General features: G+C 44.3%; 1 protein-coding gene across 5 annotated transcripts in view; it reads left to right on the top strand.

The window, feature by feature from the left end:
- Positions 1-13542: 13542 nt before the first annotated feature.
- Positions 13543-18740, top strand: part of PHC3 (polyhomeotic homolog 3) — a 99058-nt gene continuing 93860 nt past the window's right edge. For all 5 annotated transcript variants that reach the window (XM_005299242.4, XM_005299241.5, XM_024102606.3 and 2 more), the window contains exons 1-2: positions 13543-13684; positions 16953-17100. In XM_005299242.4, the coding sequence (XP_005299299.2) occupies positions 13644-13684; positions 16953-17100 (189 nt within the window). In that variant the 5' untranslated portion in view covers positions 13543-13643. The remainder of the gene's footprint in view (positions 13685-16952; positions 17101-18740) is intronic.

The following is an 18740-nucleotide window of genomic DNA, read 5'->3' on the forward strand; positions in this document are numbered from 1 at the left end:
GGGGGTATTACAGAGGAACGGGCAAAATCCATACGGAATTCTGGGGCTTGTAGTCATTACGCTTCAGAATCAGGGGGCATGCGCGGCGGCTGTTCCCTACCCTTGCCATAGTTGAGTAGTATGTGTAGGTGACGTGTGTAGAGGGTGTTAGGATTTTTTAGGGAAGGATCTACCTGGGGTGGAATAGCAGTGTCTGATATAGGCTTCTTAAGGTGGTAGTGCTCTTCACGTGGAGGAGTTAAGGATGGGGAGCTTGTTACCTTTGGTAGGTTGTGCCAGAACAACTGCTACTTCCTCTTCCTCACTCATGTGGTGTGTGAAGTCAAGGGGATCACTCTGTTGTTTAAAGTTAAGCACATGCTTGAATGCTTTGCTGGATTTGAGCCTAATCCAATTCTTATTTTAATGCAGTGTCATTGTAGCCTTGTTGGTCCCAGAATACTACAGAGATGAAGTGAGTGAGGTAACATTTTTTTATTGGACCAACTTCTTTTGGTGAGAGAGTCAAGCTCTGTGTAAGCTTGAAAGCTCACTCTCTCACCAAGAGAAATTGGTCCAATAAAAGATGTTACCTCACCAGCCCTGTATCTCTCTATGTATTTTAATGGTAATATATCAGTTGTTTTGGGAGCAGAAGTGACACCTAGAGCAGCACTTGCTGAAACTCACTGCAAAAATCCTTTTTTAGCACACTGATATAATTTGCCACTGTTTTGAGGTCATGATTAATTAACAGGGGGTTTGAATTCAACAAATGATTGAAACCTGCATGTACTACACTGTTCACTACAGCATTCAGGTGCAACAAGATATAGTGTCAGCAATAATTTGCTAGGACAATCTACTCAAGTTTTCAAGGGAGACAAGTAATTTGGTGAGGAATGTTCTGCAGTACTGTAGAATATTCAGGAAGCCTGGGTGATCTATTCTCATTCCTCCCAACTCCTCTCCCCCCCAATATGAGTGTAATTTTAAACTTGTTTCTGTAGGCAGCAAAACAAGTCATCAATAATTTACCAGAAGGATACATAGAGCTATGGTAGCTCTTTGTCTAAATTATTTCTTTTAAGCAATCTTACAATTAGAGGTTTCTAGATCTGTTTTTCTTTCCTGACAATCAGCTACAGACCTTGTTCCTGCTGCCACTGCTTTTAGGTAGGCGGAGTGAAATATTATAGGATAATTTAACAGTTTGTGACAAGCCGGTCAGTGCACTTGTTAATCACCTCCAAGGGGGAAAAAAGGGGAATCCACACATTCAGCTATGGACCTAACCTAATTTAGAACTTCCATTCACCATCATTCAACAAATAAATAAGGCCTGGTCTACACTTAAAAATTAGGTCAACATTGCTACATTGGTCAAGGGTGTGAAAAATCCATGCCTTGACTGATGTAGCTATGCTGACCTAACTGCCAGTGTAGACACAGCTATGTCGTCTTCTGTCAATGTAGCTACTATCGTTCGGAGAGGTGGTGTTCCTACACCAATGGGAAAAACCCGTTCGCTCGGTGGAGGCTGCATCTACACTATGGGGTAATGCCAGCATAACTACAGCAATTTAGCTATGCTGGTATAGCCTCTGTAGCATAGCCATTCCCTACAATTTGCATTTACTACACCTCAAATAATATAGGGTAACAATACCTGTAATTAAGGGCTAGTCTACACTGGCAATGCTAAAGTGGTGCTGCAGCAGCGCTTTAATGTGCCTTGTGTGGTAACGGCGCAGCGCAGGGAGAGAGCTCTCCCAGCACTCTAAAAAAAACACCTCAACGTGGGGCGTAGATCCCAGCACTGGGAGCCATTATTTACACTGTCGCTTTACCCGCGCTGCAACTTGCTGCGTTCAGGGAAGTGTTTTTTCACATCCCTGAGCGAGAAAGTTGCAGTGCTGTTAATTGCCAGTGTAGACAAGTTCTTAGTCAAACACATGCTTCGTCTACTGCTTCTTCAAGCTCCCAGTATGTTGTTTTCTAGTTCTTTCTCTATTGTTAATTTACAACCTTATCTGTGAGGGGAATCATGTGACTGCAGCCAATTAGCTTGAATAAGAAAACAGTTGTTTCCTGGGGAATGATTACAAATCTAGTTGCTAACTACCTGGAACAAGATTTTAACCCTTGGCTTGCAGGCACCAGACAAAATCAGCCTGCCATGCTTCTGTAATGCAAAATCTTAAATTATCCCATGCTGTCATTGTATCACTGACAGACCAACCAACCTGATGACCCATATTGTATGACCATAACAATTTAACAGAAGGCATTACAATTGTAATTAAGTCAATTTATTTGTATGTAAATTTCAAGGAGATGTACTAGACCAGGGGTTCTCACAATACATTCTTTGGTGGTCTCAGAGTACAGCCACCGACTCTTGCTGGTGGCCGTTCTGACAATTTTTCCTAAAATACTTAACTTTAGGAAAAACAAATAAATATGCATATATATACATGTCCAAATCATTGTAATTTATTTATGCCAAGGCTTTTTGGCAGACTCAATAATTAAAAATAATATACAGTTGTCTCTATTCTTTACTGGCCCTAAACAGAATAGAAACACAAATAAGGTGTTTTGCACATTCTTGTCTCTTTTGTTGTTTATTTTGCTTTTTGTTTGCTTTTTTAAAAGACTTGCTAACTAGTAAGTCTGCTGCAGCGAAAAGTAATATTTGTTATCAATTTGTTATCAATTTGTACTGCATATCAACTTCCACAGCAGATTTACCAGTTAGATGGGAGGCTGTGAAAAGTGATATTAACAAACATACGAATATCAATTTTCACAGTAGACTTACTCAGCCCTGGCAAGCCAGGGGACAAATTAAGCCCTGGATGGGAAGGTGGGTAAGGAGACAGCAGGGGCGAAGGGCAATGGATGGAGAGCAGGGGAGTCAGTGGGCGCCAGAGGTGATGTGTGTGTGGGCGGGAGCCAAGGGCTGGCACCGCAGCCAGGGTCCAGGGCTGGAGCCCAAACCCCCATTACCAGAGCCTGCTACCTGCCACCCCAGGGCTGAAGCTTGAGCCTCACTGCTGCTGGGAAGGTGGGGAACTCACACTGGCTGCCTGTTCCTCTGCCATTTGTGGCTCCAGAGAGGGGGCAGTGCCAAACCCCTGCTGATGGCCCTGGGGGAGGGGCCACTGCTTTGCATCTCGCCCCCACCCCCTAGTCACTGCCCAAGAGGCTGTGGCCACAAGAAAAGCCCCTGGTGGCCACAAATGCTGTACTAGACTATGCAATGCCTCTCTGCCATGTACATTGGCCAAACTGGACAGTCTCTACATAAAAGAATAAATGGACACAAATCAGACGTCAAGAATTATAACATTCAAAAACCAGTTGGAGAACACTTCAACCTCCCTGGCCACTCGATTACAGACCTAAAAGTCACAATATTAAACAAAAAAACTTCAAAAACAAACGCCAAAGAGAGACTGCTGACAGGGCCGGCTCTAACTTTTTTGCTGCCCCAAGCAGCAAAAAAAAGCACCGCCCCCCGCCGAGCGCTGCGCCGTGCCCCCCCCCAGTGCTACGCCCCGCGCCGCCCCCCTCCCCCGCCGAGCGCCGCCGGAACACCCCCCCTCGCTGAGCGCCGCGCCCCGCGCCGCCCCCCCGCCAAGCGCCGCCGGAACCCCCCCGAGCGCCGAGCCCCGCGCTGCCCCCCCGCCGAGCTCCGTGCCACTGGAGCGCTCCTCCCTCCTCGAGGAGTGCCGCACTGCGCTCCCCCCACCGCCCCTTACCAGGTGCCGCCCCAAGCATGTGCTTGGTTGCCTGGTGCCTGGAGCCGGCCCTGACTGCTGAATTGGAATTAATTTGCAAATTGGACACCATTAAATTATGTTTGAATAAAGACTGGGAGTGGATGGGCCATTACACAAAGTAAAACTATTTCCCCATGCTTATCCCCCCCCCCCCCCCCCCGCACACACAGTTCCTTATATCTCCTTGTCAAGTGCTGGAAATGGGCCATTTTCATTACCACCACAAATAGTTATTTTTCTCTCCTGCTGACAACAGCTCATCTTAACTGATCACTCTCCTTATAATGTGTGTGGTAACACCCATTGTTTCATGTTCCCTGTGTGTGTGTGTATATATATATATATATATATATATATATATCTTCCTTCTGTATTTCCACTACGTGCTTCCGATGAAGTGAGCTGTAGCCCACGAAAGCTTATGCTACAATAAATTTGTTAGTCTCTAAGGTGCCACAAGTACTCCTGTTCTTTTTGCGGATACAGACTAACACGGCTACTACTCTGAAACCTGTACTAGACTAGTACATCATCATCATTCATTTGTAGTAAAAGAAATCAAAAGTAGAGGCTAAATATATTTGTCTGTGGGCTTGTCTACATTACCTGCTGGATCGGCGGGCAGCGACCAATCCAGTCTAGACGCAATAAATCAACCGTTGAGCGCTCTCCTGTCGACTCTGGTACTCCACCAGGGCGAGAGGCGCATGTGGAGTCGACAGGAGAGCGTCAGCCATCGACTTACTGCAGTGAAGACAACACGGTAAGTAGGTATAAGTATGTCTACTTCACATAGCTGAAGTTGCATAACTTAGATCGATCCCCTCTCCAGTGTAGACCAGGCCTGTGTTTACCTATATCTTGTTAGAAGTTTAGCAATGTAATCAGATTAGCTTGTAGATACTAATTTCCTTTCATTACTTAATTACCTTAATTATGTATGCAACTGTGTCCAGTTAACCTTAAGACCAAAGATCTAGGATACTGCAGGAAAATAATAATATTATCTACATTGTCTTCAGTTTAATTATGTTATAATTAGGACTGTTGATTAATTGCAGTTAACTCACGTTTAACTCAACAAAATTAATTGTGATTAAAAAAATTAATTGAGATTAATCACAGTTTTAATGCACTGTTAAACAATAGAATACCAATTGAAATTTACTAAATATTTTGGATTTTTTCTACATTTTCATATACATTGTATTCTGTATTGTAATTGAAATCAAAGTGTATATTATTTTTATTTCAAATATTTGTACTGTAAAAAAGATAAACAAAAGAAATAGTATTTTTCAATTCACCTCATACAAGTACTCTAGTGCAATCATGAAAGTGAAACTTACAAATGTAGATTTTTTTTGTTACATAACTGCACTCAAAAACAAAACAATGTAAAACGTCAGCGCCTAGAAGTCCACTCAGTCCTACTTCTTGTTCAGCCAATCGCTAAGACAAAGAAGTTTGTTTACATTTACAGGCTATAATGCTGCCCTCTTCTTATTTACAATGTCACCAGAAAGTGAGAACAGGCATTTGCATGGCACTTTTGTAGTTAGCATTGCAAGGTATTTACGTGCCAGATATGATAAACAATCATATGACCCTTCATGCTTCGGCCACGATTCCAGAGGACATGCTTCCATGCTGATAACACTCGTTAAAAAAATAATGTATTAATTAAATTTGTGACTTGGAGGAGAACTGTACGTCCCCTGCTCTGTTTTACCCGCATTCTGCCATATATTTCATGTTATAGCAGGCTCAGATGATGACCCAGCACATGTTTAAGAACACTTTCACTGTAGATTTCACAAATCCAAAGAAGGTACCAATATGAGATTTCTAACCAACTCAAGGTTTAAGAATCTGAAGTGCCTTCCAAAATCTGAGAGGGACGAGGTGTGGAGCATGCTTTCAGAAGTCTTAAAAGAGCAACACTCCGATGCGGAAACTACAGAACCCAAACCACCAAAAAAAAAAAAAAATCAACCTTCTGCTGGTGGGATCTGACTCAGATGATGAAAATGAACATGCATTGGTCGGATTGCTTTGGATTATTATTGAGCAGAACCCGTCATCAGCATGGATGCATGTCCACTGGAATGGTGGTTGAAGCATGAAGGGACATATGAATGAATCTTTAACGCATCTAGTACATAAATATCTTGCGACGTCGGCTACAACAATGCCATGCGAACACCTGTTCTCACTTTCAGGTGACATGGTAAACAAGAAGGAGGCAACATTATCTCCTGCAAATTGTACTAAACTTGTTTGTCTGAGCGATTGGCTGAATAAGAAGTAGGACTGAGTGGACTTGTAGGCTCTAAAGTTTTATATTGTTTTGTTTTTGAATACAGTTATTTTTTTGTACATAATTCTACATTTGTAAGTTCTACTTTCATGATAAAGAGATTGCACTACAGTACTTGTATTGAAGTGGGCTGTAGTCCACGAAAGCTTATGCTCTAATAAATTTGTTAGTCTCTAAGGTGCCACAAGTCCTCCTGTTCTTCTTTTTGAAAAATACTATTTCTTTTGTTTTTTACAGTGCAAAATATTTGTAATCAAAAATAAATATAAAGTGAGCACTGTACACTTTGTATTCTGTGTTGTAATTGAAATCAATATATTTAAAAATGTAGAAAAGATCCAAAAATATTTAAATAAATGGTATTCTATTATTGTTTAACAGTGCGATTAATCGCAATTAATTTTTTTAATCACGTGACAGCCCTAGTTATAATGAAGGACCAGCTACTTGCTTTATGTGAATGAGTGTAACTAGTTTACGTGGGTATGCATAGAAAGCAGAAGATTAGCTTCAAAGCAATGGTCCACATACTATATACATAGCCTATTCTTTCTTGGGGGAAGGCCCTTCCGTGACAATTTCTGTTAGGAAGCTTGTCAGTCTGCTAGAAGAGCTATAAATAGGGCCCTACCAAATTCAGGGACCATTTTGGTCAATTTCACGGCCAGAGGGTTTAAAAATTAGTCAATGTAACGATTTCAGATGTTTACATCCAACCCAACATGGGACAATGGGTGGAGGGGCTTGAAAGTTGTTGTAGGGGGGTCACAGGATTGCCACCCTCACTTCTATGCTGCCTTCAGAGCTGGGCTCTGAAGGCAGCAGCTACCAACCTTCCTGAAGCTAGAGGAGGTTCCCAGAGCTGGGTCCCAACTGCTTGGAGCCCCTCAGCCGGGGGCTCCTAGCTGCTAGTCCCCTAGCACATTATCGCAGGGGTCCTGGCCAATTTGGGGGCCCCCAAATGGGTGATGGAGCTCCAGCTGCAGCCACGGGGGCCAGAAGCCTCAAGCCCAGGTGCCCAGAGCCCCGGCAGGAGTGGGGAGGGGAGTATGGAAGCCTTGAGCCTGGACAGAAGCCACCAGGGTGAAAGCCCTGGGCTAAGCCCTGGAGCTGCTAAAATGCAGAAGTGAGGGTATATCACCCTCACTTCTGCACTGCCTCTGCAGGTGGGTCTGATCTCCCCACCGAAAGCAGAAGTGCAAGGGAATGTGACAAGTCACATTCTTTTTTTCACATAAAAAAGAATCTAACACATCAGAAAAGGGCAGACAAATAACCAGTGACGAGTTTTTAAAGTGCTTGTACACAAATGCTAGAAGTCTAAATAATAAGATGGGTGAACTAGAGTGCCTCGTGATAAAGGAGGATATTGATATAATAGGCATCACGGAAACCTGGTGGACTGAGAGCAATCAATGGGACACAATCATTCCGGGGTACAAAATATATCGGAAGGACAGAACAGGTCGTGCGGGGGCAGGGAGTGGCACTATATGTGAAAGAAAATGTAGAATCAAATGAAGTAAAATTCTTAAGTGAATCCACATGTTCCATAGAATCTCTATGGATAGAAATTTCATGCTCTAATAAAAATATAACATTAGGGATCTATTATAGACCACCTGACCAGGACAGTGATACTGATGATGAAATGCTAAGGGAAATTAGAGAGGCTATCAAAATTAAGAACCCAATAATAGTGGGGGATTTCAATTATCCCCATATTGACTGGGAACATTTCACTTCAGGACGAAATTCAGAGATAAAATTTCTCGATACTTTAAATGACTGCTTCATGGAGCAGCTGGTACGGGAACCCACAAGGGGAGAGGCAACTCTAGATTTAGTCCTGAGTGGAGCGCAGGAGCTGGTCCAAGAGGTAACTATAACAGGACCGCTTGGAAATAGTGACCATAATACAGTAGCATTCAACATCCCTGTGGTGGGAAGAACATCTCAACAGCCCAACACTGTGGCATTTAATTTCAAAAGGGGGAACTATGCAAAAATGAGGGGGTTAGTTAAACAGAAGTTAAAAAGTACAGTGACTAAAGTGAAATCCCTGCAAGCTGCATGGGCGCTTTTTAAAGACACCATAATAGAGGCCCAACTTCAATGTATACCCCAAATTAAGAAACCCAGTAAAAGAACTAAAAAAGAGCCAGTGTGGCTTAACAACCATGTAAAAGAAGCAGTGAGAGATAAAAAGACTTCCTTTAAAAAGTGGAAGTCAAATCCTAGTGAGGCAAATAGAAAGGAGCATAAACGCTGCCAAATTAAGTGCAAGAATGTAATAAGAAAAGCCAAAGAGGAGTTTGAAGAACGGCTAGCCAAAAACTCCAAAGGTAACAACAAAATGTTTTTTAAGTATATCAGAAGCAGGAAGCCTGCTAAACAACCAGTGGGGCCCCTTGATGATCGAGATACAAAAGGAGTGCTTAAAGACGATAAAGTCATTGCGGAGAAACTAAATGGATTCTTGGCTTCAGTCTTCATGGCTAAGGATGTTAGGGAGATTCCCAAACCTGAGCCGGCTTTTGTAGGTGACAAATCTGAGGAACTGTCACAGATTGAAGTGTCACTAGAGGAGGTTTTGGAATTAATTGATAAACTTAACATTAACAAGTCACCAGGACCAGATGGCATTCACCCAAGAGTTCTGAAAGAACTCAAATGTGAAGTTGCGGAACTATTAACTAAGGTTTGTAACCTGTCCTTTAAATCGGCTTCTGTACCCAATGACTGGAAGTTAGCTAATGTAACGCCAATATTTAAAAAGGGCTCTAGAGGTGATCCCGGCAATTACAGACCGGTAAGTCTAAAGTCGGTACTGGGCAAATAGTCGAAACAATAGTTAAGAACAAAATTATCAGACACATAGAAAAACATAAACTGTTGAGCAATAGTCAACATGGTTTCTGTAAAGGGAAATCATGTCTTACTAATCTATTAGAGTTCTTTGAAGGGGTCAACAAACATGTGGACAAGGGGGATCCAGTGGACATAGTGTACTTAGATTTCCAGAAAGCCTTTGACAAGGTCCCTCACCAAAGGCTCTTAAGTAAAGTAAGTTGTCATGGGATAAAAGGGAAGGTCCTTTCATGGATTGAGAACTGGTTAAAAGACCGGGAACAAAGGGTAGGAATTAATGTTAAATTCTCAGAATGGAGAGGGGTAATTAGTGGTGTTCCCCAAGGGTCAGTCCTCGGACCAATCCTATTCAACTTATTTATAAATGATCTGGAGAAAGGGGTAAACAGTGAGGTGGCAAAATTTGCAGATGATACTAAACTGCTCAAGATAGTTAAGACCTAAGCAGACTGTGATGAACTTCAAAAAGATCTCACAAAACTAAGTGATTGGGCAACAAAATGGCAAATGAAATTTAATGTGGATAAATGTAAAGTAATGCACATTGGAAAAAATAACCCTAACTATACATACAATATGATGGGGCTAATTTAGCTACAAGTCAGGAAAAGATCTTGGAGTCATCGTGGATAGTTCTCTGAAGATGTCCGCGCAGTGTGCAGAGGTGGTCAAAAAAGCAAACAGGATGTTAGGGATCATTAAAAAGGGGATAAAGAATAAGACTGAGAATATATTATTGCCCTTATATAAATCGATGGTACGCCCACATTTCGAATACTGCGTACAGATGTGGTCTCCTCATCTAAAAAAAGATATACTGGCACTAGAAAAGGTTCAGAAAAGGGCAACTAAAATGATTAGGGGTTTGGAATAGGTCCCATATGAGGCAAGATTAAAGAGGCTAGGACTCTTCAGCTTGGAAAAGAGGAGACTAAGGGGGGATATGATAGAGGTATATAAAATCATGAGTGATGTGGAGAAAGTGGATAAGAAAAAGTTATTTACTTATTCCCATAATACAAGAACTAGGGGTCACCAAATGAAATTAATAGGCAGCAGGTTTAAAACAAATACAAGGAAGTTCTTCTTCACGCAGCGCACAGTCAACTTGTGGAACTCCTTACCTGAGGAGGTTGTGAAGGCTAGGACTATAACAGCGTTTAAAAGAGAACTGGATAAATTCATGGTGGTGAAGTCCATTAACAGATATTAGCCAGGATGGGTAAGGAATGGTGTCCCTACCCTCTGTTTGTCAGAGGATGGAGATGGATGGCAGGAGCAAGATCACTTGATCATTGCCTGTTGGGCCACTCCCTCTGGGGCACCTGGCATTGGCCACTGTCGGTAGACAGGATACTGGGCTAGATGGACCTTCGGTCTGCCCTGGTATGGCCGTTCTTATGGTCTTATAAGTCCTCCCTGGCCTGGCGGACTAGCAGCTAGGAGATCCCCAGCTGGGACACTCCCAGCAGCATGGGGAGATCAGATTTCATGGGGCGGGGCTTATTTCACAGCCCGTGACACATTTTCCTTGGCCATGAAATTGGTAGGGTCCTAAAAGATAGGCCCCAGGCCTGATCCTGCCATGTCGAATCTGCTTAAACTTTGAACAGAGAAAGTATAAGTCGTAAGATAGAGATCTTCCAAATAATTATTTGGAATACTCTGGAAAATACATAGAAAGACTTAAACAGACTTTACATATAAGCTACCTTTGGATTCTGACCTGTTGGGAAGATTCCAGAGAGACTTTTACAAGCCAGCAGTTTATTCCATCACTGCTGTGATCCTAAACTATGAATACTGGAAGTCACTTGTATGTATATTGATCTTTTAACCATTTGTAACTTTCTGCTTTCTTTTTCCTTTTATTATTAAATCTTTAGCTTTAGTTACTAAAGGATTGGCACAGCATGATTAGTGGGTAAGATCTGAGACTCATATTGACCTGGGGATAAGTGTCTAACCAATCCAAAAGGACCAGTCTCCCATATGGTGAATCAAGTTTTCATTAACCCCTCTCTATATTAGACTTGGCTGTCTAGATGCGATCCAGGGGCTGGATTGCCTAATGGTGACTGTATTTGGCTTCTTGTTAACCACTGTGGCATTACACAAGCTGTTTTGTTACTGGCTTGGCTAATATAATTACAGAATAAACCGCCAGTTTTGGGGATTGTCTGCCCTGTTTCTTGCAGTCTGCCCTGAGTGTGGCATTCTCAGTGTGGCCCATCCAGGCATCCACTTAAGTCAATGAAAAGACCCCCCTCGTCCTTGGCATCAGTGGATACAAAATCAGGCCCATGAGAACCAGTCCTATGAGATGCTAAGCACCTCCTAGAAAGTACTGACTGCCCTCAACTCCCTTTGAAGTGAATGGGTGAAATCCTGACCCCATTGAAATAAATGGCAAAACTCCCATTGACTTCAATGGCATCTGGATTTCACCCAGTGAGAATCGAGGGCTCTTGGAATCTGTAGGACAGGGTTGGGCAAACTACAGCCTGCAGGCTGAATCCGGCCCGTTAGGGCTTTGGATCCGGCCCACCAGGGGCGGCTGCAGGCACCAGCGCACCAAGCGCGTGCCTGGGGCGGCAAGCCGTGGGGGGCGGCCTGCCGGTCACCGTGAGGGCGGCAGTCAGGCTGCCTTTGGCGGCATGCCTGCGGGAGGTCCGCCGGTCCCGCGGCTTCGGCGGCAATTCGGCGGCGGGTATGCCAAAGGTGCGGGACCAGCGGACCTCCCGCAGGCATGCCGCCGAATCTGCGTTACCAGTGGACCATCCACAAGCGTGCCACCGAAAGCCACCTGATTGCCATGCTTGGGGCGGCAAAATACATAAGAGCCGCTTCTGCGGCCCACGGGATTGCCACCCCCATGGCACCACGGGCATTGGTGGATTAATGATTTTGCCGCCCCTAGGCCCTGAAATAATTGCCGCCCTGCCCGCCCCTGGCCCCGCCCAGACTCCACCCTTTTCCCGCCCCCATTCCAATCCCTTCCCCAAAGTCCTGCCCCAACTCTGCCCCCTCTCTGCCCCTATTGGATCCCTTCCCCAAATCCCCGCCCCCGGCCCTGCCTCTTCCCACAGCGTGCCGCGTTCCCCCTCTTCCCTCCCTGCCCCGCAAAACAGCTGTTTCGCGGTGCAAGCACTGGGAGGGAGGGGAGAGAAACAGGACGCGGCGGCGCACTCACGGAGGAGGCGAGCTGGAGCAGGGGAGCTTCTTTGTGGGTGCTCAAATTTGCTGGCCTAGGCCTTGTCGGCCCAGGCGATAATACGCCGCTGACCATGGGCCCTGCTCCCAGAAGCGGCCAGCACCATGTCCCTGCGGCCCCTGGGGGGGCAGAGGGCTCTACATGCTGCCTTTGCCTGCAGGCACTGCCCTCTGCAGCTCCCATTGGCTGGGAACGGGGAACCGTGGCCAATGGAAGCTTCGGGGGAGGTACTCGTGGGGGAGGGGGGGAGGCAGCGCACAGAGACCTCTGCCCCCCCCACCCCCAGGGGCTGCAGGGACGTGGTGCCGGGCTGGAGCCTGCACCCCACACCCCAACCCCCTGCCGCACTCCGCATCCCTCCTGCACCCAACCCCCTGCTGCACCCCTCCTGCACCTCAACCCCCTGCCCTGAGCCTCCTCCCACACTCCACACCCCATTCTGTGGTCATGAGTCACAATAACATCATTGAATGTGTGATATCAAAGGGGAAATTAATATATTATATATATTTATCCAACAATAAAAATAAATTAGTTGCATTTGTATAGTGCCTTCTATCCAAGGATCTTAAAATACTTACAAATTAAAAGTGATTTACAAATGTTAACTAATTTACCCCTCAACATCTCTGAGAAGAACATTTATTTATACAGATTTAATGAGGGGGAAACTGAGTGCAAAGAGTTTCAGAGTTGTCGACCTCTTGCAGGTCTCATTATTTTCAGGGGGAGATGTGAAGGCTGGTACCTCTGAAAATCAGGCCTTAAGCAACAGGGTTGGGAACAGAATCCAGGTTTCCCTTTGTCTCAGTCCCATGCTCTAGCTACCCTCTAATTCTGACCAGCCTGTCTCCCGTAAAAAGAACAGGAGTACTTGTGGCCCCTTAGAGACTAACAAATTTATTTGAGCATAAGCTTTTGTGTCTCTAAGGGGCCACAAGTACTCCTAGTCTGTATCCACAAAAAGAACAACACGGCTGCTACTCGGAAACCTGTCTCCTGTGCCCTCTTTAGATTTTTCCAAAAACAAACATTGGGGAGGAGGACTGGAGGGAGTGCAGTTGTGTTGGGCTAAAGCGCAGCCACCATTTCACCATGACCCCGATAACCTTTCATGGGCCTTGGCTGGAGGCATTTTTGGGATACAGGACTTGATTAAAAAGGTAACAGTCCCCTAAAAACTCCCCTGACCCTGGGCCACGGCCATTAGCCCTCCGCCTCCCTCGCCCCCTCTAAGTCTGTGGCGACTTAGGAGAAGCTTATTGATAACACAAGCTGTGTCGGCTGGGCAGCGTGAGGGGAGTAGGACTCGGAGGAGCAGCTGTCTGCCACACTATGGCGCCCACACAGATCCGAGGACCGCACTGCTAGGTGAGGTACCTGCAGCCGTGGGGCGGGACGTCTGGAGCCGGGGGCTCACAACTCCCCCTTTAACCCGACTCCGACCGCCCGGCGGCGGGGCGCATGCGCAATGCCTCCCCGTGAGGGAGGAGAGAAGATGGCGGAAGCGGAGTGAGTAATTCGGTGGAGGCGAATCCGGTCCTGCTGGGGTGGATGGGGGAGGGGGAAGCGGCTGCGGGCGGGGCCGGGAACTGGGACTTGATAACGCGGCGATCTTGGGCCACTCTCGTGCAAGGAGCCGTTCCCCTGTCCTGTCTGATAGCGGGTGCCAGGCAGGGCATCGCTGGGCCATGGGCCCCTCCTGGCTCTAGGGCTCCTGCCTGCCACGCTGCCCCCGCCAGGGGCCCCATCTTGGCCAGCCCGCCGCACTGAGGGGGCGGTGGCTCAGTGGGTGGCCTGAGGGGGTGGTGGCCTGGCCTGAAGTGGGATGCGGTGGTGGGTGGCCTGGCCCAGAGGTGGCAGTATCATGGTGGGAGGCTGTATAGCGCTGGGGTCATGGGGTGGGTGGCTCAGGGCAGTGGTGTGGTGTGTCTTAAAGTGGGTGGTGGCACGGGGAGGGCAGTGGCGGGGAGGGGTGGGGGTTCTACCATAGGGCAATCTGCTGAGGGCATGGGGTGGGGGAGGGTGGAGACTGCTGGGGTGGCTTGGCCTCATCAGGCAGTTTTATGGACTCTTAAGCTTACTTGGGTTTGTGATTAACCTGCATAGGATCTTCTTGGCAAAACTGAAGTACCACTGGATATAGCTGAACAGGTTTCACCCTATCCCCTTAACACTGTGGTTCTACTGGTTCCTGGTGTTTGATGCCTCTGTCATCTGATAATTTTATGGGTTCACTTAGTTGCTTGTTGCTTGGGTTGCTCCAAATTCTAGTCTAAGGCTGTGTCTACACTAGAGCAGTGGTTCTCAAAGCCGGTCCCCCGCTTGTTCAGGGAAAGCCCCTGGCAGGCCAGGCCAGTTTAGTTACCTGCCGCGTCCACAGGTTCAGCTGATGGCGGCTCCCACTGGCTGCGGTTCGCCGCTCCAGGCCGATGGGGACTGCAGGAAGTGGCGCGGGCCGAGGGATGTAGCTGCTTTATGCAAACGGGATCAAGTCAGTCTTATAAAGGGACTATGGTTTCAACCTTCAGTATGGAGAGGTTATCCTCTGTGTCATAAATTATCATCCACCTGCTGAACTGATTCTGGATTCCAGCCTCTTCAGCCCCAAAAATACAAATTTCTCAAAAATTATAGGTCTATGTTACTTGAGCTAACAAAAGATCAGGTTAGCTGTCGCCTAATGAAATACATGTAGTTCTTTCTATGCTGCAACCAATCAGTAGAGAAGATAGTGTTCTCTTTTTCTTTCAGACACACATAAAATGTCTAAATGTTGCTTCCATTACTATTGTTTGTACTGTGATAGCACCTAGGTGCCACCAATGAAGGACCCTGTTCTGTTAAGCCCTGTCCACGCAATCATTGGCAAAAACACCAGAGCAGGGTTGAGTTGAGTGAGTTATGCGCCCACTGCGTTTAAGATTGGATCTCAAACTAAACATAACAAAAACTCTGCATAATTATAGTATATTTTCTTCATATAATTATTGAATTCATTTTCAACAAATTAATGCTAGGGAAAGTTGGAAGAATAAACTCTTTTTGAGCAAGTGGGACCATTTAAGCTAGAGTGACCAGCTGTGCCGTTTTTAAAGGGATAGTCCCGTTTTTTGGGACTTTTTATTATATAGGTGCCTATTACCCCCCCCCCACACACACACACACACCCTGTTTTTTCACAGTTGGTGTCTGGTCACCCTAATTTAAGATAAAGGAGTAACTATTATCTCGCAGAAATAGTAGCCTGTTGGCCTCCTGTGGATCAGCCACTAGAGGCGGATGCATCACACATATAGCCAGTGTTGTACCTCCAAAATACTTATCAATTATGAAAATTAAACATTGAGTGATTCCCTGTATTCATGATAACTTAGTTGAATTATACAAGATTCTGCTCAAATCGGAAAGAGGAATTTTAAATGTAAATGTTTCGTTGAAGTGCACCCAAGATCCTGGACAGGAGGGAGATACAATACTGTACAGTTTGCCTTTATATTACCTGTTACATTTTTTTCTTAATATTGAATGATACTGGCATGTACACATAGGGCTGTTGTCCTCTGCTGGAGAGTATCAGAACTGGTCAGCTTTGTACCATAAGCCCTATACATAACACCTGATGATGATGATACTGTACCTAACTCTTACATATCGTTTTTCATTAGTAGATCTCTAAGCACTTTGCAAACAAGTATCATTATTCCCATTTTACAGAAGGAGATTCTCTTTCAGCTCAAGTGGTAGGAGGCCTATGCTTTTGGAGCAAGAATTCTGAGTTATTTTCCCACTACCGCCATAAGGTTCATAATGGCCATGGGAAGCAGCATAGTGACAAGTGCGAAGTCCTAGATTATCACATGTTTGTTAGAACGTATTGATTATTACAAGTTATGTGCTGTAGGATAGCGCTCTACAGAGCTTTGTTATGCTCTTAGAATGCAGTTTGTCTGCAACTTTCTAAAGGACTGCTTTCTGTGCTCTGCTACCTTCTCTTAAAAACATAAAGTAAAAGAAAAAGTATGTTCTCCCATGATCCTACTCCTTCCAAAAATACTAGCCATCCTCTTTATTGTTGCTCTGACCATACTGAAACAGAAAATGGAACAAAAATGTTAACTCTACCAGAAACTCATAGTGAGTTTACTTAAATTTTAAACAAGACTTCTATGAAGAGAAGTCATCTTCTACAGAAGAAAGAAAGAAAGGTTGGTTAGGAGAGCTGAGGAGATCTGCATTAAGTGAATGGAATCTGCTATTTCAGTTAGTGGGTAAAGAGAGGCCAGAATAGATAAGAAGACTCCCTTCATACAATACTGCTCTTCTTTATAAGGCAGCAGAGAAGTAAAAGGAATTTTCCCACTGTCTTGTCTCCTGAGGGCAAAAGCGAACCACCAATGATTTTTGTTTCAGAAACTTTATCTTGGTTCAGGTGCATGATGTGAGTAGCACAGTGGCTTTCCCACTGTGCTTCTTTGGAGGATGGTGATATAATGTGTAGCTTGGTGGTATACAGTTTTGACGGTGATTCCTAAAGTAGTAGTTTATTGATGTAGTTTTTAATGTAGCTTACGTGTATTATACCTAATAATTTGAAATAGTTTTAAGCTTGTGAAGGTATTCTGTGTCTGCCTGTCCACAAGTGATATACAATGAGTCCTTTTCTTAGGAATTAACATAAATTGTCCATGATTATTTTTTTGGAATCATTTAGATTTTTTTTCTTTAAATTCAGTACATCATGTACTAGTATAAATGAACTGCTTGAATTTCCTGCCAGACTGAAGGAACATTGCACTGCTATGGAGAATGAATCAAATGCAACGACGTGTTCTGCATGTACAACTACCATCACCACCACCTCCTCCTCTCGGACACAACCACCACAGATATCTGTCTACAGTGGCTCCGACAGACATGCTGTACAGGTACTGGGCTGTGATGTAGTGCAAAGGTTCTCAACCAGGGATCTGGGGCCTCCTAGGGGGGCCACAAGCAGGTTTCAGGGGGGCCTCCAAAATAAAAGAGCAAAGCCAGTGTTAGACTTGCAGGAGCCCAGGGCAGAAAGCTGAATGCGAGGCTGAAGCCGAAGCCCAAGCAACTTGGGCCCCCTGTGACCGCTGCCATGCTTGCTACCCCCTAACACCCGCCCTGGCTTTTAATCTACTGGATATGTAGAAAAACAGTTGTGTGGCACAGGTGAGCTGGGGAGTTTTTATAGCATGTTGGGGGGGGCCTCAGAAAGAAAAAGGTTGAGAACCTCTGATGTAGTGTACAGAGGAATGGAAAGGAAATTCATAACCAAAGTTTACTGATTAAAAACTCAAACATAGGAAACAGTACTGGCTTATAAAAATAAATTGGGCAGTGCTGCATGCTAGTAAGTTAAAAGTTTCACTCTTGCTTTCCCTTCTGGTTCTTACTGTCTGGCTTGTTTGAGTGTTTTTATGAAATATTGATTGTCTACAAAAACTTTCAGTGGTAGAAACAGTGCTGCTGACTTGAATCTTACAATATACAGACTAGATTTGTTATCATGATCATAAGTAGTGGAGTGGATGAAATATCTAGATTCCCTGGAACCACAGCCTTGTCATGACAAGGGTCAGATCTGCTCACCAGTCTTTTGCATAAATAAATTGCATACCATGTATTTTATAAGGTTGTATGTGAGGTTTTTCTGACGAGACCTTTAAAAACCAATGTGCATAGACATTAATAATAACATGGCTTCATTGAAGTCAGTGGTAAAACTCCCATTGACTTCATTGGAGCTAGAATTTTATCCTAAAGGGCCTGTGACACATTTTTGAAGAGTAGATGTAGAAGGTTGCCCCAGTGTTCTTGCCAGTCTTTTATCTCCAATCCTGGCTGTTGTGTAATGTTTCTTAGTGCCAGTTATCTGCTTTGCTTATCTGTCATTCACCTCAGAAGAACTAGCATTTCAGTAGTGCTGTATAGTATGTATTTTATTTGTAAAATGATTTGGGAACAATTGAGCTGAAAGGCGCTATATAATGTAGATTGTCAAAGAACAGGCTTATACTGTAGACCAGAATGTGTGTGTTAGTTACAATCTATAATTCACTTGAACAATGATTATGTAGGAAGTTTAGAGTTATGCAGGTGTTGGGGGGTGGGGGAAGTGTTTGTTTGTTTTTTATTTTCTTGCAATGGTTAACTTCCATTATAGCACTATCAAGATTAAAATAGTTTAGTATTTTGTAGGGCTGTCGATTAATTGCAGTTAACTCACGTGATTAACTCAAAAATTAATCGCAGTTTTAATCGCACTATTAAGCAATAGAATACCAATTGACATTTATTAAAAATTTTGGATTTTTTCTACATTTTCATATATATTGTATTCTGTGTTGTAATTAAAATCAAAATGTATATTATTTTTGATTACAAATATTTGCACTGTAAAAATGATAAAGAAAAGAAATAGTATTTTTCAATTCACCTCATACAAGCACTGTAGTGCAATCTTTGTCGTGAAAATGAAACTTACAAATGTAGATTGTTTTCGAGTGCAGTTATGTAACCAAAAAAAAAAAAAAGTAAA

The sequence above is a fragment of the Chrysemys picta genome, chromosome 9, assembly GCF_011386835.1.
Source record: "Chrysemys picta bellii isolate R12L10 chromosome 9, ASM1138683v2, whole genome shotgun sequence".
NCBI lineage: Eukaryota > Metazoa > Chordata > Testudines > Emydidae > Chrysemys > Chrysemys picta.